The 22102-nt window shown below is 35.4% G+C and overlaps 3 protein-coding genes and 1 pseudogene across 3 annotated transcripts; 2 read left to right on the top strand and 2 right to left on the bottom strand.

Moving 5' to 3' along the window:
- The first annotated feature begins 863 nt into the window (after window positions 1-863).
- LOC142544551 (histone H2A variant 1) lies at window positions 864-2006 on the top strand. The gene is made up of 2 exons (XM_075651595.1): window positions 864-1026; window positions 1573-2006. The coding sequence occupies exons 1-2, from the start codon at window positions 913-915 to the stop codon at window positions 1867-1869; spliced, it is 411 nt and encodes a 136-aa protein (XP_075507710.1). The 5' UTR covers window positions 864-912; the 3' UTR covers window positions 1870-2006.
- A 513-nt stretch (window positions 2007-2519) lies between these two features.
- LOC142544540 (berberine bridge enzyme-like 8) lies at window positions 2520-4409 on the bottom strand (annotated as a pseudogene).
- A 4210-nt stretch (window positions 4410-8619) lies between these two features.
- LOC142510123 (uncharacterized) lies at window positions 8620-9219 on the top strand. Its single transcript, XM_075619598.1, has one exon. The coding sequence runs from the start codon at window positions 8620-8622 to the stop codon at window positions 9217-9219; it is 600 nt and encodes a 199-aa protein (XP_075475713.1).
- Window positions 9220-18484: 9265 nt separating this feature from the next.
- LOC142544562 (protein LONGIFOLIA 1-like) lies at window positions 18485-21595 on the bottom strand. Its single transcript, XM_075651604.1, has 4 exons — window positions 21333-21595; window positions 19830-21245; window positions 19530-19722; window positions 18485-19180 (listed from the first exon to the last, which is right to left on the bottom strand). The coding sequence occupies exons 1-4, from the start codon at window positions 21474-21476 to the stop codon at window positions 18582-18584; spliced, it is 2352 nt and encodes a 783-aa protein (XP_075507719.1). The 5' UTR covers window positions 21477-21595; the 3' UTR covers window positions 18485-18581.
- Window positions 21596-22102: the final 507 nt, after the last annotated feature.

Below are 22102 nucleotides of genomic sequence, written 5' to 3' on the forward strand. Positions count from 1 at the left end.
CAACTTTCTTTTCCTTTCTCCCTTACCTCGTATGTACATTTTCTTTAACAATGTTTTTGACCGACGAGATATAAAATCATTTCACTAAAATTTTAAAATCATGTAATTTTCAATTAAATTGATTTTTCCACAGTAAGGGTCACAATTTTGACAAAAAATAATTGGAAAATGACATTGGTCAAACAATCTTTTTCTTTAATTATTGTCTTTCTTCATTTTTTATTTTTTCATTCAAATTTTAATAATTAATAATGTTACATTTCAAATTATTGGTGAGACAAATATCATTTTATTAAATTTCTCAAATGTGAATCATAATTTAATCTTCCGAATTTATCATTCAAAGAAAATAAGTAAACACCATGCACTTTGTAGTTTTAAATTTTTTATATGGTAAAGATTGGATAACAATTTAACTGGGCTATTCCAGGCCTAACCCGAATATAGTGGGCTACAAATATTAGATTGGGCTGTTTTAAAATCCGCTCAACTGTGGCCCAGTTCAGATTCCAGCAGAAAAGGACTTTTTAGTAAAAACACAGCGGGCCAAAATTTTCGAACCCAAAAACGTGTTCCCGCCAAAACCACCCTCTCTTTCAATTCAAAAAATAGCAAAGCGATACATTCACTTCTCCCATAGCAATTACTTACTCCTTTCCGTCTCCTCTCCTGTTCTATCCCTCCGCTGAGGTACTCTTGATTTTCATTCTATGACTTGTTTTTTATTTATAATTTGCATTTTCAGATCCTTAGATTAATGAATTTGCCTTCCCCTTTGTGTAATCATGCCTCGGAGATTCGTTTTTTGCTGTCTGGAAGTTCAATTTACTCGATGGAATGCTCAGATCTGTTTATAGTTCTGTCTAGTAACCTTTTTTTTTGGTTCTCTGAGACAGCAGTTAGGTAGGAGAAATGGCCGGAAAAGGTGGAAAAGGGCTTGTGGCGGGGAAGACAACCGCAGCTGCTGCCGCTAAGGAGAAGGATAAGAAAAAGCCTATGTCTCGGTCAGCTCGTGCGGGTTTACAGGTATGGATGGATCTATTTTATTCCAAATATTGCATTAATGTTGGGTATTACTTACGTTCAAGTTTCAAATAATTCAATAGAAGTTGCTGAGGTCAAATCATATTTTGCGCATTTCTCCGATTTGAGACAAAACAATATCCGTTTTGTTAGTTACTTGCTCTATGTTTATTAACTAGGGAAAGACGTCCACATGAAGCTCAAGAATAGTTAACTGGAAAAACTGTGGCATCTTTGTGAAAGTTTGGGAGTATGTAGTTCTAGATTTGAATATTTTTAGCAAATCCCAGATTTGATGTATGTGTGAGTAATCTATGCGACACATATCTCTAATAGTAATTTGATAGTTTTCTTTTGCTTATTTTGAGTGAAAGATAATATCAGTACAGGAAATTGGTTGCGTGATTCACTTCTCTTGTTCTTGTTGACTGTTGTGCCACCAAACTATCTTTGCAGGATTACAAGAGTAGCTTGTTGTTCGTTCTTCATGCTTGAATGCAATTTATGTATCCATAAACTTACCCTGGTGTTTTGGCCTCGTGGCTCTAGTTTCCTGTAGGAAGAATTCACCGTCACCTCAAGTCAAGATCCAATGCCCATGGAAGAGTTGGAGCCACCGCCGCAGTTTACACTGCTGCAATTCTAGAATATTTGACAGCTGAAGTGCTTGAATTGGCTGGAAATGCCAGTAAAGATCTCAAAGTTAAGAGGATAACACCGAGGCACCTGCAGCTTGCCATTCGTGGGGATGAAGAGCTTGACACCCTCATCAAAGGTACCATAGCCGGTGGTGGTGTTATCCCTCACATCCACAAATCCCTCATCAACAAAACCACCAAGGAATGATTTGTTTCTTTCTTGTATTTCTCATCTCTTTTAGATCGGATGTTAGTAATTAGACTCCATGACATAGTTGAGAACCTGTAACTCTCCTTGGTGTAGTTTTCTTTAACATTTAGTGTGATGATACTCGTTTGTTTCTACGACTGTTTCTACTTCGGCTTGTGTAGTGTTTATGGACCACTTAACCAATTCTCCTAGAAGGTTTACATACAAAATTTACCCAGTTTTTTAAATGATTGGATGTCAGAAAATTGCTATATAAATATTTTTGTTTTGATTTGCGTATATAACAGATCAAAAGTAACAAAGTTAGTGAGAAGTCTTTGAAAAGGAAAATCGCTTTTGAAACTTTGTTGTTTGACGTTTCAATCCTAATGTTCAACTATGTATTTGACACATTAAATATTTTGTTTTAATGTTTAGAGTATTGAATTTAATTTTTCATTGTAAATATTTAAGTTTATGTTTGATGAAATATTAATGCTAATCTTATCTTCTCCTCATTATCCAGTACTATTATTGCCGCTAGTCATGGTTAGCCAACAAAATGACCAACCCTTGTATTTCTAAAAATTTCAACCCAAAGCACATTTTGTTGGGTTAATATATCATAGAATACACCGATGACTCCAAAATACTTCCATCTCCGGCCATTAATTCAAACCAACAAGCGAAACAAATCTCAATCTTCGCTACTTGGAATGTTCAAAGACAAAACTCATACAACATGCCGTATAAAGCAACCAGAGTTCAAAAACAGCTAATCTATCATCACCAACTTCTTCAAGCAACTGGTTCTGCCAATGTTTCATATTGGGTCGGGATAATCTTCATAATGTGGACAATTTCTCCAACCATTGCTCATCCAAAATGTCCTTTGGATTTTTCTTTTCTTTGCTTTTGTAAATTCAAACTCAAATTCTTAAACTAATATTTAACTAGGCCACCTCTAAATTGTAATATTCAGGGGTCCTCGGGGGAATGCTTTGCTCATTTCTGAAGAAGTCTTGTGGATCAACCATCGTCTTAATTTTGACCAGTCTGTGGTAGTTATCCTTGAAGTATTTCAACCCAAAACTATCCCTTCCATTATCGTTATTTCCAACATCAAGATCCCTGTAATTGAGAAACGCTTGCCTTGGATTCATGGACACGAATGGAGTCATGTGATTATAGCAGCGCTCTTGTCAAATTTAGGTAATAATTCGCAACCTCGATCCCCCCTTCGTTCCAGTTAGTCACATACTGAAGTTTGAAGAGGTTTCCTGCTCTATGCGGGAAAGGTTTTGCAGAGGGTGGGATCCTAGCCATTTGACCTCCGTAAGGATTGAACGCCAGCATGGGGAATTGCAGTTCCACCATTTTCTTGAATATGAATTCAAGCCCTGGTCTTGTCATGGGTTTCTTCACGTAATCAGATTTTCTTTTCAGGTAACTGAGAGCTGGAGGAACCCTGCTGAGAAGGGTGTCAACTGGTGTGCCTGTCGGGTAATCGTACCAGAAAATAACTGATTCAACCCAGCTCATCTCAATGCAATCTTTCTGCTGTATTCCCAGTTCTGGAAAACTTGCTTCTGCCAGAGAAAAAAGGTCTTTCGATCTTCCAAGGTAGAGAGCGCGAAATGTCGCCCTGTTGGTTTTTCGTCCGGAGGTACTGTTTACGACGTCCAGCGTGAGTCTCACGAATAATTCGTCTGGGAAATTGGGTGCGACTTCTTGGTAACGATAGATTAGGTTTGTGAAATCTGAGTCATAAGTTCTACGAACCCGGAAAACGGTCACCGCTGGAGGAACACGGGGGAGTTTGATTTTGTACGACAGCACGACTCCGTAGCTTGATCCTCCGCCGCCTGTAATGGCCCAGAAAAGATCCTCTCCCATCGACTTTCTGTCGAGAAGCCCCCCGTTGACGTCGATCAATTGAGCATCAACTATATTGTCTACCGAAAGGCCGTATTTTCGCATCATGTTACCATACCCACCAGCGCTGAAATGGCCACCGACACCAACAGTTGGGCAAACTCCGGCAGGGAAGGCGTGAACGTTGCTTTTCTCCGCAATTCTGTAGTAAACTTCACCAAGAGTGGCGCCACATTCAACCCATGCCGTCTCATCTTCGATGCTGACGCTAATCGCCCGCAGGTTGGACATGTCAAGAACGAAAAAGTTCTGATACTCAGACACATATGAAACTCCATCGTAATCGTGTCCGCCGCTTCTGATTCTCATCTGGAAATCATACGCTTTAGCGCAAACAATGGCTGCCTGGATATGAGAAACATGAGACGCTGTGATAATGAGACGTGGTTTCGGGGTGGTGGATTCATTAAACCTCAAATTTCTTATGTAAGCTTGCAAAACAGATGAAAAAGATGAATTATCTGGAGTGTAGAGTACATCTGAGATTGGAGAGGAAGAGGGTTGAGGGTAATTTTCCAAGCATTGAAAGAAAGCTTCATATTGAGACGGATGCCAGGCGACGCAAAATAGTAGGGACAGAGAGAAAGAAAATGTTAAAATTTTCATGATTCTTTTCCCCGAATTCAATTCACATATTATGATGATTATAAAAAGGTGGCCTTTCTTGTAGTATAGAGACAAATTCAATAATTTGAAAATGACACATGCAAATAAGAGAAATAAAAGCAACTCTCAAATAAATTATAAATATGGAGACAAATTTTAAATCGAGAGATGTGTATAAGTAGACATAAATTATAGGGAGAAGATAACAAACATGGATCTTCAGAGTATATCTGACAATATTTCGATGATTAATATGCTCAACACAAAAATCGATAATACGATGCCGATGAATATTAACTCGCGACATCTCAAGCCTTACCAACTCATCGATGATTCCCCGGAAGCTACATCACCATATTAATCCATATTGTGATTGATCTTTGAAGATGGCAAGATCTCTTTTGTTTGAACATCAACTAATCATGTTATTTATGCATTAGCTAGGAAGCTTTTTTTTTGTTGTTGTGTGATTTAGAAGGTCGTTCGTTCTTTTGTATTCTCTAAATTTTTTTATGTAATTTACTTGACTTAGGCAATCTCCAACCCAAAATTCTATTTTAAAGCAACTCTACTTTAAAATAGTGCAATTTCTGTACCAAATATTATATTCATCTCCAACCCATCTACTTCAAATCTTACTCTAAAAAGATTTTCCAGATTATTGATAATTTAGTTTGATTCTCTTTTATTATCCTTGCACTTAAATTAAATGTATTTGATTTCGTTTTTTTATTTTAATCGTGTGTTTGAATGTTTAAATATTATTCAATAAATTTGTGTATTCAATTACGCGATTTACATTAACCTTTCAATTTATAGATTAATATGTTAATCAAATAAATTTCAATTATTAATACTAACAAAATATTTTTTTATTTATTATATTAATTAAATGCTTTTAAATCATTTAAAATATATTAAAGAATTCATATATTATTAAATATATTGTTTATTAAATTAATCATAATTTAAAAAAGTAAATAAAAAATTTAAAAAAAAATAAAAAAAATACAACGCCCTGCGTCAAATTTTGACGCAGGGTGCCTCCAGTGTCAAATTTGACGTAGGAGGCGCTGTGTCCAAAATAGCACCCCGGTTTGAGGGCATAGGACAACAAAATAGCATGAAATGCTATTTTGTCCCGGTTAGGAGATGCCGTTAGCGTAAATATGTTTATCATCTTTACCCCCAACAAAAAAAGTGCACTCTAATATCATAAGAGTATGTTTCTTGTGAGACGGTCTCATGAATTTTTATCTGTGAGACAGGTCAACACTACCGATATTCACAATAAAAAGTAATACTCTTAGTATTAAAAGTAATACTTTTTCATGAATGACTCAAATAAGAGATCGTCTCACAAAATTTTTTGTCATATCATGATTAATCAACCTTTGAAGTTCTAGTATTTACATATCCACGCAATCATATTAATATATTTAAAATAAAAAAAATTTAATTGTAAAAATTATGAACTATATTTTAAAAAATGTGTATAATGTATTCATATAATTGGTGTAGATATTTATTGAAAAGTCATGGTTTTTTTTTAATTTTAAAATTTTAATGTTGATAATGTCTTTTGATTGCTTTTCCACGTGGTAGGTTTGTAAACAAAACCTGCATTGCATTAAAGTGCTGTCCCAATTCCGAAAACGAAGTCAAGAGAGATGTGAAATCAATGATTTTACATTATTTTAGTGCAAAATTAGTTTCAAAATAGTGTAATTTTTATATCGAATATAAAATTTACGTCCAACCAATCTTTAAGTTAAAAAAATGTGAACAAGTTTATGTGTGTGACAAAAAAATATAGAATTTTTGTGAACATTGTAAATGGAATTATGAATGGATGAAAATTGTTATGTATCCAAATGACACATTTAGAATCAAAATAATGATATTTCAAAACACAAAAAATGAAAAATATTTAAAATAAAATCAAACAATTTAATTAAATCACATCAATCTTCTTCTTTTCTTTCTAAAAAAAAATGTCAAGTGACAAAATATGTAACGGAACCACATGAACACTAAACCAAGTCGGTAATATATTTTGTTATGAGTTTTAGCATATTATTATCTTTGCAAGCCATTTTCATTTTCTAAATAATTGATTAATTCAGCTTTAGAAAATCAGGAAATATCTAAAAAACAGATATCAATGCAGGGGTAAAATAATTGGACAAAAACTTGTGTGAAACGGTATCACATGTCATATTTTGTGAGACAGATCTCTTATTTGGGTCATCCATGAAAAAATATTAGTTTTTATACTAATAGTATTACTTTTTATTGTGAATATCGGTAGTATTGACCCGTCTCACAGATAAAGATTCGTAAGAATTATAGAATTTTGGTATATAACATATATTATAATTAAATTTGTATTTGAAATAATAAGATAATTTTATTATATACCAGAAGTACTACTCTCGATGAATTTTCTACAAGACGAATCTTGTATAAAACAAAAAAATATTGACTGATTTTATATAATATATTTGGTTTTTATCTAATATTGGTATAAACTAAAAATAAAGAGAACAGAACTGTCCCATAATAACATAGAATCAGCCAAATAAATGTAGTCGGCATCTTGCACCTGATATCAATCGTCACAAAATCTTAATAAAAGTGCCAAAAGTAATCTGTAGTCAAACGATTTGATTCCAATACGAGAACTTACAAGTCAGAGACACTTGCTCTCATATGACAAATATTTTTTTTAAAAAAATATAAATTAAAAAATATATATTTGCCGAAATATGATAAAAAAACATGTTGCCAAAATTTGAAGTAAAATAAGAAGAGTGATAAATATATTATATTTGTAATGTTTGTATGTTTTAAAAATTGGATTTACATTGTTTTAATCGGTTATAATTCAACTATTTGATTTACAATTGATATCAAGTTAAATTCACGCGTTTGTTTCTCATTAATTTTGAGAACTAATGGGTATAAGACCAATTATTTGTTGAGATAATAAAATCTATTGGGTTTCGCATTATTGAGGTCCAAAATATTCATTATGTTTGCAGAAGCCCAAGCCCATTAAACGCTCTTGAAAATCTATAAATAGAGGAGTTTCCAAACAATTCAAGGTATGCTCTCATTTTTATAAAAGTTCTCTAGTTTTTTTTGAACTGCTTACTTATTTGAGCGTCAGAGTGTCTACGTCGGGAACCCTCCCGACGCCCACTTAACGAGTGTTCGTGATACAGGTGACGCCCCCCACAAATCAATTATAGATTGCCTACGTGGATCCATTTATCGGCCAGGTAAGCTCATTTACCGGCCAAGTGGACCAGTTTAATAACCAATCGGATCTCGTGTCCGCATTCTACGCGACTAATTAATTTTAGCTACATCAGCTTGGCGCCGTCCGTGAGAACACAATCACTTTGTCACTCGCTTACTGCAAAATCTTCCGACCTACGCTATCTGGTCGTGCGCTTACTTGGTTCAACAAGCTCCCTCCAGGAACAATAGTTAGCTTGGAGCAACTAACTCAGTGTTTTATCCATCAGTTCTCTATCAACAAGAAATACCCGAAAACAACGACTTATTTATTTACAATAATTCAGAAATAAGGGGAAAGCCTGAGAGAATATGTACAACGGTTCATGCAAGCCGTGCATGAAGTTCCCCATGTTAACCATGACCTGTTAGCTGGAATAACACAGCAGAACCTCCGCCATCGAAAATTCAAGGAATCTATAGCTGGAAAGCCCCCAAACACTCTAGAGGAATTGTTAGAAAGAGCCGAAAAACATATACGCATTGAAGGTGCCATCGAACCACGATACTTAGGGAAAAGAAGAAGTGAAGAGGAGAGATCGGAAGGGACAAAGAGGGAGGAAAAAACGAACGACCCAAAGTTCGAAACTCCAGTACACTCCCTTAAAGGCACGTTTTTCAGACATACTAGTAGCAGCAGAGCAGCAAGGCTTACTGCAACCCACACGCCCGATGAAAGAAATCCCAAGCGTTAGAAATATGACAAATACTGCCGTTTCCACAAAGATAAATGTCATTCCACTGAAGATTGTTTCAGCCTTCGGGCCGAGATAGAAAAGTTGATCAAACGAGGATATTTAGGTCACTATGTGGATAGATTTCGCCGTCAGTAGAGAGGCAACAAGCGTCCTGACAATCGCCCAAGCGAGCAGCCAACGAGAATGGGGCGAGATGGACAAAAAACCCGAGCAGAGATAGGAGAACATGCCCACAGGAGGCATAATATCTGTTATAACCAGGGGGCCCACCTGTGGTGATTCAAACAATGCAAGAAAATATCTCGCGTGTGCCGCCAGATGTGATCAAAATTCATCACGCTTAGCCATAACTCTGTCGATTAACGAGATATCAATGAAAGATGAAGAAGTATTTTTTGGAGAAGAGGACTTGGAAGCATCTCGGGGGGAACACAATGACGCCTTAATCATTTCCGCCACGATTTCTAACTTTTGGGTAAAGAAAATATTGGTGGACTCAGGAAGCTCTGCAGATATCATTTTTCATGAAGCATTCCAAAAGTTAGGCCTAAGTAATGCGCAATTAACGCAAGTGAATACTCACCTCGTCGGTTTTGCCGGAGAAATAGTTGAAGCAATTGGAGAAATCTCTCTATCCCATATCCCCGGGATCTTACCCGCGGCAGAGGACAAAAATAGTGAAGTTATTAGTGGTGAAAGGCCCCTTGGCTTACAACGTGATCCTTGGGCATCCAAGCCTCAATCTGTTTCGCGCCATTGCATCCACATAACACATGAAGCTAAAATTCCTGACACTAAAAGGGGCAGGAGAGGCTGTCGGAGATAGCAGACTCGCAAGAGAATGTCATGCGTCTATTTTGTTAAATGCTGTATAGACCCGAAGAAGACAGGAACCCGACATAGATTCCCTCACGAGTGATTCTACCGCACGAGCTGCTCACCCACAGCCACGCCCCGACCATCACTCCGGACAAAAGTGTCGCTCAAAGCTCAAACAATGAAATAAAAAAACACAGAGGAGGAGCCTTCGAATTTTATTCCAACAGTGAGCGGAGACAAATATCTATCAATGCTACAATAAAACAAATACAAACAGAAAAAATAGAAGACAAAATAATAACGAATCATAAAAGACAGTGCAAGCGTGAAAGTTATAAAACGATCCAAAAGTAATGAAAAGAGGGAAAAGACAATGCATACCCATTTCTTCAATTACGTTGACTCAGACTTTATGTTATTGTTTTGTCCTCTTTATTTTATTTCATACCGACTCCTATTTATGAGTGCACGGATGAGTTTTGTTTCCATCTCAATACGAAGGAAAAATAATCATTCTAAAGTTCTGTTTCTTCTCAATTCCAAGGAAAGGTAATCATTCCAAATAATATATATATATATATATATATAATGTTTACGTATGTACTATTTTGAAATACTATGCAATATTAATTTCAAAAACAAAGAAAAGGTAAGGTTAAAAAAATGGAAAGACCGAAAACGAAGATTTACATTCGTACCAATTACACGGTTAGTATTTTCAACTAATTATCTATATAAATATGTTATGTAATAATGCTAATATCTGCAGGGGAGAGAAAATAAAATATAAGACAAAATCATGCAATATATTTCTCAAGATCTCCAAATCAACGATACTCTTGTACCAAAGACTGGATATTTGATTGCGTGATTTCTTTGTGAATTTTATACTCTCCATTATCTCCATTTACCTGCAGCTGTTCGAGAGTGGGGGGCCAATGATGGGTATAAGACTAATTATTTGTTGGGCTAATAAAATCTATTGGGTTTAGCATTATTGAGGTCCAAAATATTGATTATGCTTGCAGAAAGCCCAAGCCCATTAAAAGCTATTGAAAATCTATAAATAGAAGAGTTTCCGAATAATTCAAGGTATGCTCTCATTTTTATAAAAGTTCTCTCATTCTCTGAGTTTTCATTGAACTGCTTACTGAATTGAGCGTCAGAGTGTCCACGTTGGGAACCCTCCCGACTCCCACTTAACGAGTGTTTGTGACGCAGGTGACGCCCCAAAAATAAATTGTATATTACCTACGTGGATCCGTTTATCAGCCAAGTAAGCACATTTACCAGCCAAGTGGACCAGTTTACTAACCAATCGGATCTCGCGTCCGTAGTCTACATGACTCACTAATTTTAGCTACATCAAGAACTAAAATTCTTAAGGAAATTGATTGTTGGAAGAGCAGTAGGGGCTGTCAAAATAGGACCTGACCCAGTTCGATATGAAAAAAATCTTGTTTGGGTTAGGGGATTTCGGACATGATATCCAACCCGAAAAGTAACCAGGTTTGCGTCGATGGTTGACCCGAAAATTTTAATTTTTTTAAAAAATATATATTTAATACATATTTTCTTCTTTATTTTGAATAAACAATCACACTAGTTTGTCCAAAATTTGGGTGTGATAACAACTTTGAATTTAGTAATTCTCTCCAAGTCAATGTCAGTTGACTAATGAGATAAAATATTAGTGGAATGAAGCTAAATTAACATATTGAACACTAAAAAATGACTAAGTAAGAAAAAGATTGAGTTATCAAGAATATGCTGACTGAAATATAAATAACACAAATATATTTCTGGATATTCGGAGATTGGATTAATTCTTACATCACCCATTCTTCCTTGTGGGGAGGATGCACAATAGAAGACTTTTGAGATTATAACTTTTGTAACAACCCAATTCAGTAAGATTTTATCACTGTCTAACTGAAACTTCTAGTTTAGCTTACTTATTTGAACAACACTGAACATTACACCAACTATCAGTTTACAATTATTTCGAGATGAAAAATATTAAGCACAAATTGATCCTCAATGATCTGATATAATACTTAAGTTTGTGCTAAGAAGTCTTGAAATCAGTTGAACTATTTAAAACTTGAATATTTGAACTTATGCGATGATTCTATAGAGCCTAACTGATTTAAAAGTTTATCTACTTATATACTTGGATCCAACGGTCAGCAAAAATCAAATATTATACCATATCTAAATATGGTAGATGTTAATCCCATATTTTTTACGCCACTATATCTTCTAACAATTTGTACACTATAGATAGTGTTAGCGGATTTCTGACAATTCAGAGGCTATTGGTATAGAAGACTTTATCCATAAATTCAACTTTGTAAATCTGAGTTGTCTAACTGATTCTTCATATGATGTCTCTTCAGTTTCGCTCAACTATCTTATAGTCCAGTTGGTCTTCAGCTGTCAGTTCGGTAGAATTAGATATTAGTTAAGCTTCAAACAAATTTGTCTTACAAAACTTTAAGTTTAGCTCAATTTAGTTTAGCTCAATTGAGTTTAGCTCATGTTAAATTTATCCCAATTTTTTAAATCAACAAAACTTAATTGATCCAATAATTTTTCACTTTTTGGAGTTTGAAAAAAATGTGATTTATAATATAAAACTTAAATGATCATGATATACAACAATTGTAGATAAACTGATAAGTTAGCACTATCTTTTATGAATATTATTTGTGGCTGCTTGAGTGCTTGCTCAAGTCATTTGATGTATTGGAAAATTGTTCTTGGCTATATTCTTTCTTCTGACTCACTTATCCTTTTTGTCAACACTAGGGGTCTTCAAACATTCAAGAACTGAATTCAGCTGCATTGAATCAATTTTGGAGGAGAGATCTTCATGAACTTCTGCTAGCTCAAGATTGGAGGTAGAAATTTGTCTCAAGAGAGCCTGAGCAGTAAGAACTTTACCAATTTTCAATTTGTCCAAAGAGATAAACACACTAATAACCTCATTGGACAAGTATGCCATTTTTGTTAGCAGTTTGTCTCGAAAGATATCAAGAGAATTTTTAGTATTGACCTGGTTTCTTCACAGAGAGGGGAGACTAGAAGTGATGGAAGGCAAACTAACAGTGATATTATCCAAAATGTGGTCTTCAGTGATGTTAGTTCTGGATACAGTGCATCACTTGTTATGTCCTTAATTGCTATAGGTTGAGATACAACCATGGAGAGATTTTGATTTGAACTGGAGGATGATCCTTGTTCAACCATCATAATCGGTTGAGCTTGAAAAACTTGTTCAATTTGAAAATTAGACTGAGTGACTGCATGTTCAATCCCTATCCGATTCACTTACTCTTGAACAATCTCAGCCAATATTGTTTGTAGTTCACTCTTAACACTTCATCTCCGCTGACTGGTTCAACAAAGGCTACATCTCTAAATTGTTCCTCTAATTATGCAAGAGTTTCATGAGTTGATCCATAAATGTTGAAAAATTCATGGACGTGGGCCTATTCTTCAACTCTTTATTCGTGCAGATCATTAATATGTTGTTGTGCAATAAAGTGCACAACTTCATCAATGATAGCTTAATTAGAGGAGAAGAGGCTGGACTTTGATTATGCTGACTGGATGATGATTCATCTTCCTGTATATCTTCAATTGGGTGGAAAAGGACCATATCAGACTCTTCTTTAGGATTGGTGTCAATTGATATGAATAACTGATGGACATTCTCCGAAACTTTGACTTTCATGTGCAAAGTGATTATATCTCTGTCCAGTTATTTAAGTACAAAAATGTCATCAAACGCAGTTAAACTAATTGGATCATAGTTGGCTCTGAGTACTGCACAGATTGCAGTGAGCTTCTTAATTTGCAAGAGATCCACCATGTAGTCTTTACGTCGAGTGCTTCAGCAATCACTGTATTCTTGACTTATTTCAGAAGTGCCTTTTCAAGAAAAATAAACTTATTCAGATTAGTCTTATTCTTCAGTTTCTTGGCGAAGGTGACTGTTATGGACTCAACCCATTCATCACAGAATTCAATCTTGGTTTCATCATACTAATTTGCTGCGTGCATTAGTAACTCAAATTTAGTTTGAACTGCAGATATAGACTCAGTTTTTGGAGCATCAATCACGTAGTCCTTTCCTTTCCCAGAAATTGGTTTCGTGGTAAAGGTGGAATCTGGTCCCGACTTGGTATACTTAGCTGTTTCTTAATCACAACTCCTTTGCATGGATTAGGAGGTGGGAGCGCAGACATAGGAATAACTCTTGGAGGGGCAGCCATGACTATTAGCTTCAACTTATCTTCTGGCTTTGCAGTTGTCTCATCATTAGTTTTCTCAACATGTGGTTTTTGGGAGGGAGCAAGGCTTTTGAGCTGAGTAGATTCATGTCTATGTTTCAGAGTCCTTGGCTTCTTTGGATAAGGAGCAAAGGTGGACTGGTTTTCTTTTTGTCTTTGGAGTCTCATTCTGACCGACTTTCTTCTTTGGTGCATTTTTGGTCCCAGCCAGTTCTTCTCCTAATCTCTTTCTTAACAACCAACATCCCCAAATTTAGAGATGTTCAAGGCTTGTACCTTTGTCATGAGAGATATAATATTGAAGGAATTGAGATGCTTGAACTGATGGAGAGTGACCGAGTCGCTGAGATTTACTCCAGCATCTTCAAATAATCTTCATAGTTAAAATGAAAACCTAAGAGACTGCTTCTCCGATTGAATCATAGCTTTAATAGTTTGGAAGAGAATGATTGTCCAGTTTCCTTTCATTTCAGTTGTAATTGTAGTCATGATCAGAAAATTCTCAGCAATAATGCCAGCAAATGAACCCGCCTTGGCCAACAGGCACTTAGCCTCTATGTCAGCAAGCAACTGATATTATGGCCTCATCTCTTTCTTCAGTCCTGATGTCTTGATAGCTTTGGTGGATGCAGAAAAATTACACTGCATTTCCTCAACTGGCTTTTGAGACACTTCAGAGAAGGCAGAAATCCCTTTAGAGGGTAACAAAATAGAATAGATAAAAACCCTAGGTCAATAAGGAGACTATGTTCTCCTAGAGGCATGACGATATTTCTATCATTAGTGACGATACATCTGCTATAGAAATTCTTCAGTTCTGGAACAAAAATTTCAAGAGGAAAGCTTAGAAAGACTCATAGTCTAGATGACTCAATTGACTTGAAAACTTCAGTGATAGCAGGGACTTCCATTCAGTAAATAGACTCAAAATCAATGGCTAGGGCATGATATAAGCAAGAGTAGCATGTGCAACAATTTTGTTGTATAATCTCGAAAAAAGAAAACGGTTAGAGATTCAAAAGTTGAAAAGAACGAAAGAAATGCAAATAGATATAAGAGAATTTGAAGACGGTAAGAAAGAACAAGAGACTAACTGGTAGTTATATCGTGCGAACTTTTGAATTTCATATACAATACACATGGTAGTCTGCCTATGAACGTTTTTTTTTTAAAATGTACGAACCAACCAATGAATTTTATGAAATAAATAAAATCAAGTAGTTAGGTAAATCTGAAAAGATTTAACGAGGAATAAAATAAGTCATTAAAGTTAACTATTAAATGATAAGATCAGTTGAACTAAGAGTGTATCTGTCAATTTGGCTATAGAACTAAACTGACAGTTAAAAAGAATCAAAGAATGCTGACTATTGTCTTATCAGTAAGGCTTTGAGACTTAATTTTCCTGAGTGAAATAATAACACAGTTAAAATAAGTCAGTAAGTTCTAAAACATTTCTGAAGTAGGAAAACTTATTCTCTATAAGTGGTTTGGTGAAGATGTCTGCAACTTGTTGCTCAAATATGAAATGATGATGAATATCAATATGCTTAGTCCGAGAGTGCAAAACTAGATTGTATGTGACATCCATTTCACTAGTGTTGTCTCAGAAAATTGACGACTCTTGAGCATTGATCCCATAGTCTCTTAGTTGTTGTCCTATTCCTTTTGAAGTTATCTCATCACTTTCAATACAACTTCCCTATTGCTATATACTTTTCCAAGAGCACTTAGTTTAATTACAATGCTATTGACTCTTTCATCAAAGTCTGACATAGACTCTCCAGTCTTCATCTTGATGCTATCATCTTCTGTATTGTGAAAGATATTTTTTTCTCTTTAGTTTGATCATTGCCTTCACAGAGTTAAATCAGTTTCTCCCATATTTCTTTGCCAGATTTTCATATCATGATCTTGCTGAATGTGTTTTTTTCCAAAGTTTTGTACAATATGTCTTTAGCCACATTTGTCAAGTTTGATTTCTTGTTATCCTCACTTGTCCATTTAGCTCTGGGATCAGTAACTGCAACATATTTATTAGCTTTTATTATAGTAATTGGTCTATCAATAATGATATACCACATATTATTGTCTTATGCAGCTAAGTCTTGCATTTTAATTTTCCAATCATCAAAATACTCTTTGGAAAACATGAAGATCTTACTGAAGGAGACCATTAAATAGATAGCGTTCAGAAATGAGAATTAGCTTCGCTATGATACCACTTGTTAAGATAGGATGATTGGTTATAAGGGGGTTGAATAAACAATAACACTAGTTTGTCTGAAATTCGGTTGGGTTAACAACTTTGAATTTTGTAATTATCACCAAATCAATGTCAGTTGGTTATTCAGATAAATTCTGGGCGGAAGTAAGTTAGACTGATGATTGAACACTCAAAAATGACTAAATTATAATGCTGAGTTATCAGTAGTAGACTGACTGAAATGTAAATAATACAAATATGTTTGTAGATGTTCGGAGATTTTAATAACTCATACGTCACTCTTTTTTCCATGTAGGAAGCATGTTCATTAGAAGACTTTGAAAATTACAACTTTTGTAAGGACCCGATTGAGTAAGGCTTTATCACTGCCTACCTGAAACTCTTAGTTTGGCTTTCTAACTTCAATAACAGTGATAAATACACTAATTACTAGTTTACAAGTATTTCAAATAGAAAAATATTAAAAACAAATTGATCCTCAATGATCTGATATACTACTTAAACGTATGTTAAGAAGTCCTGAAAGCAGTTGGACTATTGAAAACTTGAATTTTTGAACTTATCCGATGATTCCAGATAGCCTAACTGATTTACAAGTTCTTCAATCTATAGAACTGGGTCCAACGGTCAGTAAAATCAAATATTATATCTATTCTAAATATGATAGCCGTTAATCTCGTCTTTTTCACATCACCGTCCTTTCTGACAATTCGTACACTGTAGGTAGTGTTCACGGATTTCTGACAATTCAGATATTGTTGGTACGAAATACTTTATCCAATAATTCAGCTTTTTAATTCTGAGTAGCCTTACTAGTTCTTCAGAGAATGTTTTTCATTTACTCAACTATTTTTTAGTCCAGTTGGTTTTTAACTATTAGTTCGGTAGACCTAGATATCGGTTAAACTTCAAACAGATTTTGTCTAAAAAAACTTTCAGTTTAGCTCATGTTCAGTTTAACTCTTTAGCAGTTTATCTCAATATCAGTTCAGTTTGATTCAGTTTGTTAAATCTCCAAACTTACTCGATTCAACATATTGTATGTTTGAAAAAAAATATTATTATTGTATATTTATATCATAATTTTTCGTTATTTAATATTTATTTTATACATTTTTATTTGTTTAAATAGTATTTTATTTGATTTAGTAAATATATTTTTAATTTTCTGTAATTTGATTTTCAAATTTAAATAATATATAAGAGATGTTTTGTTATCATGCATTTTAATTTTATTATTATTATTTTGAATTTTTATTTAATTATTTTTAAAAAATAAAAAATAAAATCGGGTTGTGTTGGGTTGATCAGGTTGATTCGAATTTGTCAGTTTCGGGTTTAGGTTTAGAGTTTTCGGGTTGGTTCAGGTTTGGGTCGGGTTCAGGTTGAACTGTTTTTTATACTATTATGCGTCAACCCGACCCGTACTCACACGATCAACATCCCTAAGGAGCAGGTCTCCTATGCAATGACCTCACATATTTATATATATGCGAGATGAGTTGACCTAATTCATACATGCAATAAAAATAATAATTTTGACATAAAAAGTAATATTTTTCACTTAAATTAGCATATATTACGTAATACTTTTGACATAAAAGTTAATATTTTTCATCCAAATCAACATATAATACACAATATTTCTTAATAAAATAACTAAAAAATGATAATTTTGTAGTAAAAAAATAATACTTTGGATATAAAGCATAATACTTTTCACGGGTCGAGTCGAAGATCCGTATCATAAAATTGATATGTGATACAACACATGAATTTTTGTATTGTTGGATTCCAATAATACACCTTTTAATGGAGCGGTTAATACGTGATGTTTGGGTTATGCTATTTTAAAATATTAGAATTGTATCATTATCATTAGTTATAATTTTTGGTAAAACAATGGAGACTTAGTTATACACATATTTTGTATGTATATGCCACTTCCGTCGTTTCAACGGGCGAATCCACTGATTTTTGTTTGCTATTTTTTTTGTTTTTAATTTAAGTAAAACTAATAAAAACATGTTAAAACTACGAAAAAATAAGTAATAGGAAATGAATTCATAATAATAATAAGAGTGATACTGATAATTCGATTAATATTGTAATTCACACAAAGAATCTAGGAAGTTAAGTTGATTCCCAAGATAAAAATTGATATAATAATCACACTTTATCATCTATATAATAGGTCATCAATCACATATTATTTTAATATAAAACATAGTAAATGCATACTACTTTTTATTTAATTATTTTTGCAAAGAATGATTTTTTTGTCTAATGTGCTGATTTTTTTTCCTTGTCCACATAATAATTAAAAGATAGTTTTCCTTTCCATTCTAAAATTTTAAAAGTAAAATCCCCTTCTATCTTTCTTGTTAATTTTTTTTCACAAACTAACGAAGTACCCAATAATAAATTGCTTGTGATATCACGAGTAAGAAACATCACACATGCAATTCACCAGGGAAAAAAAGAAAAAAAGGGCTTCTACAATCTTGCCTTATTGCAGATTTGTCCCACCACAAAAGGAAACAAAAAAGAAAGAGTTTGATTTCTCCTTTAGACATTTTTTTCGAATGAGTTTGTGACGTATGACTTGCTTAATGTAATTTACTTGGCTAGCATGATTTGGAGGTTATCGTGTTATCCTGAAATAAGTAAATTGTCACATATTACTTGATTAATGTAATTTACTTGGCTAGCGTGATTTATAGGTTATCGTGTTAGACTGAAAATTTATCTAATGCTCACCGAAAAGTAGTGACGGTAAGTTTCCAATTCATTAAAAAAAAAAACGAATTAACCGAACAAAATACTAAAAACTTAGGTGAGATTCTATAAAACCAACTTCCTCCTAGGCTTTTGGCAAGACATTGAACTACTTCTGCATGCCAATGCTGCAAGATCTTCTATAGTCTCCCCAATCAAATCCTTGAATATCATCCGTTCCATGTCCAAGACAGCCCCCGATTTCTCGGCTGGGCAATCCGCCCAACTGGTGGTCGCATCCCCTGCTGATAAGTCCTTCTTCAAGACACCGCAAATTACCCCAAACAAATCCTGAGCTGTGTTTGGCTCCCTAATTCTTTGAAATTCAGACCAAACTTTGTTGAGCGACGACTTATTAACATTGTGATCATCCCGAGAAGCAGTGTTCCATGGAGGCAACTGTCTGTTTCTGTCAAGAATTTCAGTGGTTGTGTCGAAAATAAGTTTCCTTTGGAGCCTAGAGGCTTTGGATGTATCCTTTCCCTTGAGATGCTGTTGCTTCTCCAGAAGCTGGAAGACATCGGATTTGTCGGATAGGCAACGGGACACCCTTAGGACATCCGATATGTACGAAAAATCAGAATCATCCAAGGTTTCTCCGCATTTTGATCGAACAGGCGAAATAACAGGACTCCATATCTCTTCCACCAAATCAATAGATTCATCTGTTATATTGTCCAAAAGCAAATAAACTAGATCAGACCGAAACGAGTCTTGGAATGTAAAGCACACAACTCTCAAGTCTTGATCAACATCGTAGATATAGTACTTGGAATTGGAGACACTAAAGTACTTTTGCGATGTCATAACTCATAATGCAAGAACAAGCTTATTCCAATATAGTTTTCACGACTATTAAACTATTCCATTTGCATGAAACCCGATTTCTTGAAATTAGCTGGAAAAGTAACTGTGCACCCTTATCAAACAAGGACCAGATTCGTATAGAAAATTTTCAATACAAGTAGACAGATTACGGATGACCTATGAATTTTAAGAAGCAAGATTGTGTACCTTTGAAATCAAGATTGCGTTTGGTTGTAACAGGTGAAGGGGTTAATGATTCGTCCTTATAGAACGACGAATCAAGAACTGACACGGGACTCGGCTGTGTATCTGTTTCATTCATCTCTGCTGTGCTGTTAAGAAGCTTGTCGCATCTTTCCAATAAATTCTTCCCTTCTTCGTATACCGCAGTCTTCGACCTCTGCAATCAACATTTGTTTCGTGAATTATTGCAATAAATTGAAAGCCTAATGTTAATTATTAATTGTAATAATAATAAAAAAAATCACAAATACTGATTTTCTCTACCTCTGTATCAGTTGATGTAGTGAAGCTGCTCCAAGAAATTGATGAAGATTCATCAGCTACAACAATGGCTGTCGTGATTTTCTCTTTGTGTTCAGTCTTAGAGGCTGTTTTCTTACTCCTATGCGAACCGCCATTGGCCGTTTGATCTGGTCTGGTTATTCTTGGTTTTCGCATCGGTGACTGGTTTGGGGTGACTCTCTGATTCTCCGTCGACTCGTTCAGCCTTTTTTGGATTCCGACGCTCGAGGGTTTCGGATTGGTTGGGAATTTTGGCCGTCGCGTTTTCGCACTGCCTTCATTTCGAGTTGTTGGACTCGACACGTAGCGCTCCAGGCAGGGATTCACCGATGGTGAATTTTCTCCGGCGAAACTAATATGCCGGCGAACGCTACGACCGTGATTCCCACCTTTTAACGGCGAATAATCACTGCCATATCCCGTAGACAAAGTTGAAGTCAGCAATCGCGAAGGTCTAATTAAGACGATCGGTGACTCGTCGTAAACAAAGATGCGGCGGTTGGCTTGATTTGGGCCCGACGGTTTGTTTGAATGCAGGAGACCTTTGAGCTGCAAAGCTTCAAGGATTTGTTTCAAGGTCTCCAAATCTTTTGACGGCTTGTCGATTCCTCTCATTTTGAGTCTTTTGCAAACCTCTCCATATTGGATTGATACAGTTTGTTTAGGCTCAGGGAAAATGTCTGCCGAGTCGAATAAACATTTGCGGTGCTGCGAAGCTCTCCATGGAGTTGGCGGCGAACCGGAGCCGATTCTGTTCAACCCTTTAGACAGTGCAGCCTTGTTAGACTGCTTCCATGATTGATCCCTCGGATCTTCATAATCTGCATTCAACTGGGTATTTTCTTTCACACCGTCGATCGTAAGGGAAGATTTCGATCGACTTGGCAGCTTGGACAACGTATTACCACCTTCTGTGACGAATCGAGAGTGAAAGATATCTCTCGAGGCTCTTGATTCGGAGGCGGATCTCCGGAGCTCAGGCTCAACTGAAACAGGCTGCGGCTCCAGACCCATGAGCCTGGCAATGACACTGGGAGACCGTTGCCGATATCCATCAGATGTATAATCGTTTCCAATGCCACAGGACCGATTCGCCATAGGTAAAACGGAGGCGACTGTGCGGATCTCTTTGGGATGGAGGCCTCCCTTTGCATCCATTGTAGCTCTGCTGTCGAGCGACAGTCTAGGGGAATCTCTGTAGATATTCCACGAAGACTTACTGACATCTCTCAAATTAAATACAGGCAGCGGAAGAGGTGATTTAGGCGGCAACTCGGCCACATCCACCTCCGGACTCGGTTGTGCCGATGAACGCAACTGTTTCGTGTCACCCAATTCCCTCGAATTCGCGGGCAGTGAGGGAGCTGATATCTCTAAATCCAAAGTTGTATCAACAACCTTAAAAGCACAAAAAACACAATGAATGCAACAAAACTTTCGATCGACAAACGGAACAATAAAACGTAGCCAAGAACACAACTATACCCGTGAAGAAGGGAGGCGCTTGGTGGAGTAGAGGCGTTTCCCGGTCAAAAAATGTTGGCGATAAAAAATTTGAAGAAAACCCGCCATGCAACCCATTTGTCTCTCTGTTTGCATCTCCAGATTCTGCTCATTTCCCATAGCCATTCCCAAAACCCTCCCGGAGATTTTCCAGCTAACTGTGACGGAGTCTCTATTACAAAGAAGTTTACTTCACATTTGGACTTTCACTCTCTATTTTTCTACTTTTGCTGTGAATGGCTAACTCCCGCTTTCTGCTCTTTTTAAAGCAAAGGTTGGAACAAGTCATTAGGGTACGCGAAACTTACCAGCCGGTTATTTTAACTTTGCTCGTTCGTTACCATGTGCAGTGTTGAAATGACAACAATATCCCCCCTTTATAATTTTATTTTATTTTATATGAATTAAAATATATAAATTTATATTATATACTCTATTTTACATAAGAACTTGGGTTTTTTTAAAATTAATTTAAAAAAAATTGAATTTTAAAAAAGAAGATGTACGATGAAGTTTTGCAAAATTAAGGCCATAATAATAATGAAAAAAATATTTTAAAATATAAGGTTTTGCATGTGTCCCAAACTTGTCTTGTCAAATATTGCTACTGCTGAACAAAACAAAAACTTGTGTGAGACGGTCTCACGGGTCGTATTTTGTGAGACGGATCTTTTATTTGAGTCATCCATGAAAAAATATTACTTTTTATGCTACGATTGTTACTTTTTATTGTGACTATCGGTAAAATTGAC

This window comes from Primulina tabacum, chromosome 1, assembly GCF_025594145.1.
Source record: "Primulina tabacum isolate GXHZ01 chromosome 1, ASM2559414v2, whole genome shotgun sequence".
In the NCBI taxonomy this organism is placed as follows: Eukaryota; Viridiplantae; Streptophyta; class Magnoliopsida; order Lamiales; family Gesneriaceae; genus Primulina; species Primulina tabacum.

Bases quoted from the DNA above. Each gene is read 5' to 3' on its own strand.
- LOC142544551 (XM_075651595.1), top strand. From the start codon at position 913: ATGGCCGGAAAAGGTGGAAAAGGGCTTGTGGCGGGGAAGACAACCGCA. The intron at 1,027-1,572 runs GTATGGATGGAT...TCGTGGCTCTAG, and splicing joins CAGCTCGTGCGGGTTTACAG to TTTCCTGTAGGAAGAATTCA.
- LOC142510123 (XM_075619598.1), top strand. From the start codon at position 8,620: ATGCCCACAGGAGGCATAATATCTGTTATAACCAGGGGGCCCACCTGT.
- LOC142544562 (XM_075651604.1), bottom strand. From the start codon at position 21,476: ATGGCTATGGGAAATGAGCAGAATCTGGAGATGCAAACAGAGAGACAA. The intron at 21,246-21,332 runs GTATAGTTGTGT...TGTGCTTTTAAG, and splicing joins AGCGCCTCCCTTCTTCACGG to GTTGTTGATACAACTTTGGA. The intron at 19,723-19,829 runs GTAGAGAAAATC...TGTTGATTGCAG, and splicing joins CTACATCAACTGATACAGAG to AGGTCGAAGACTGCGGTATA.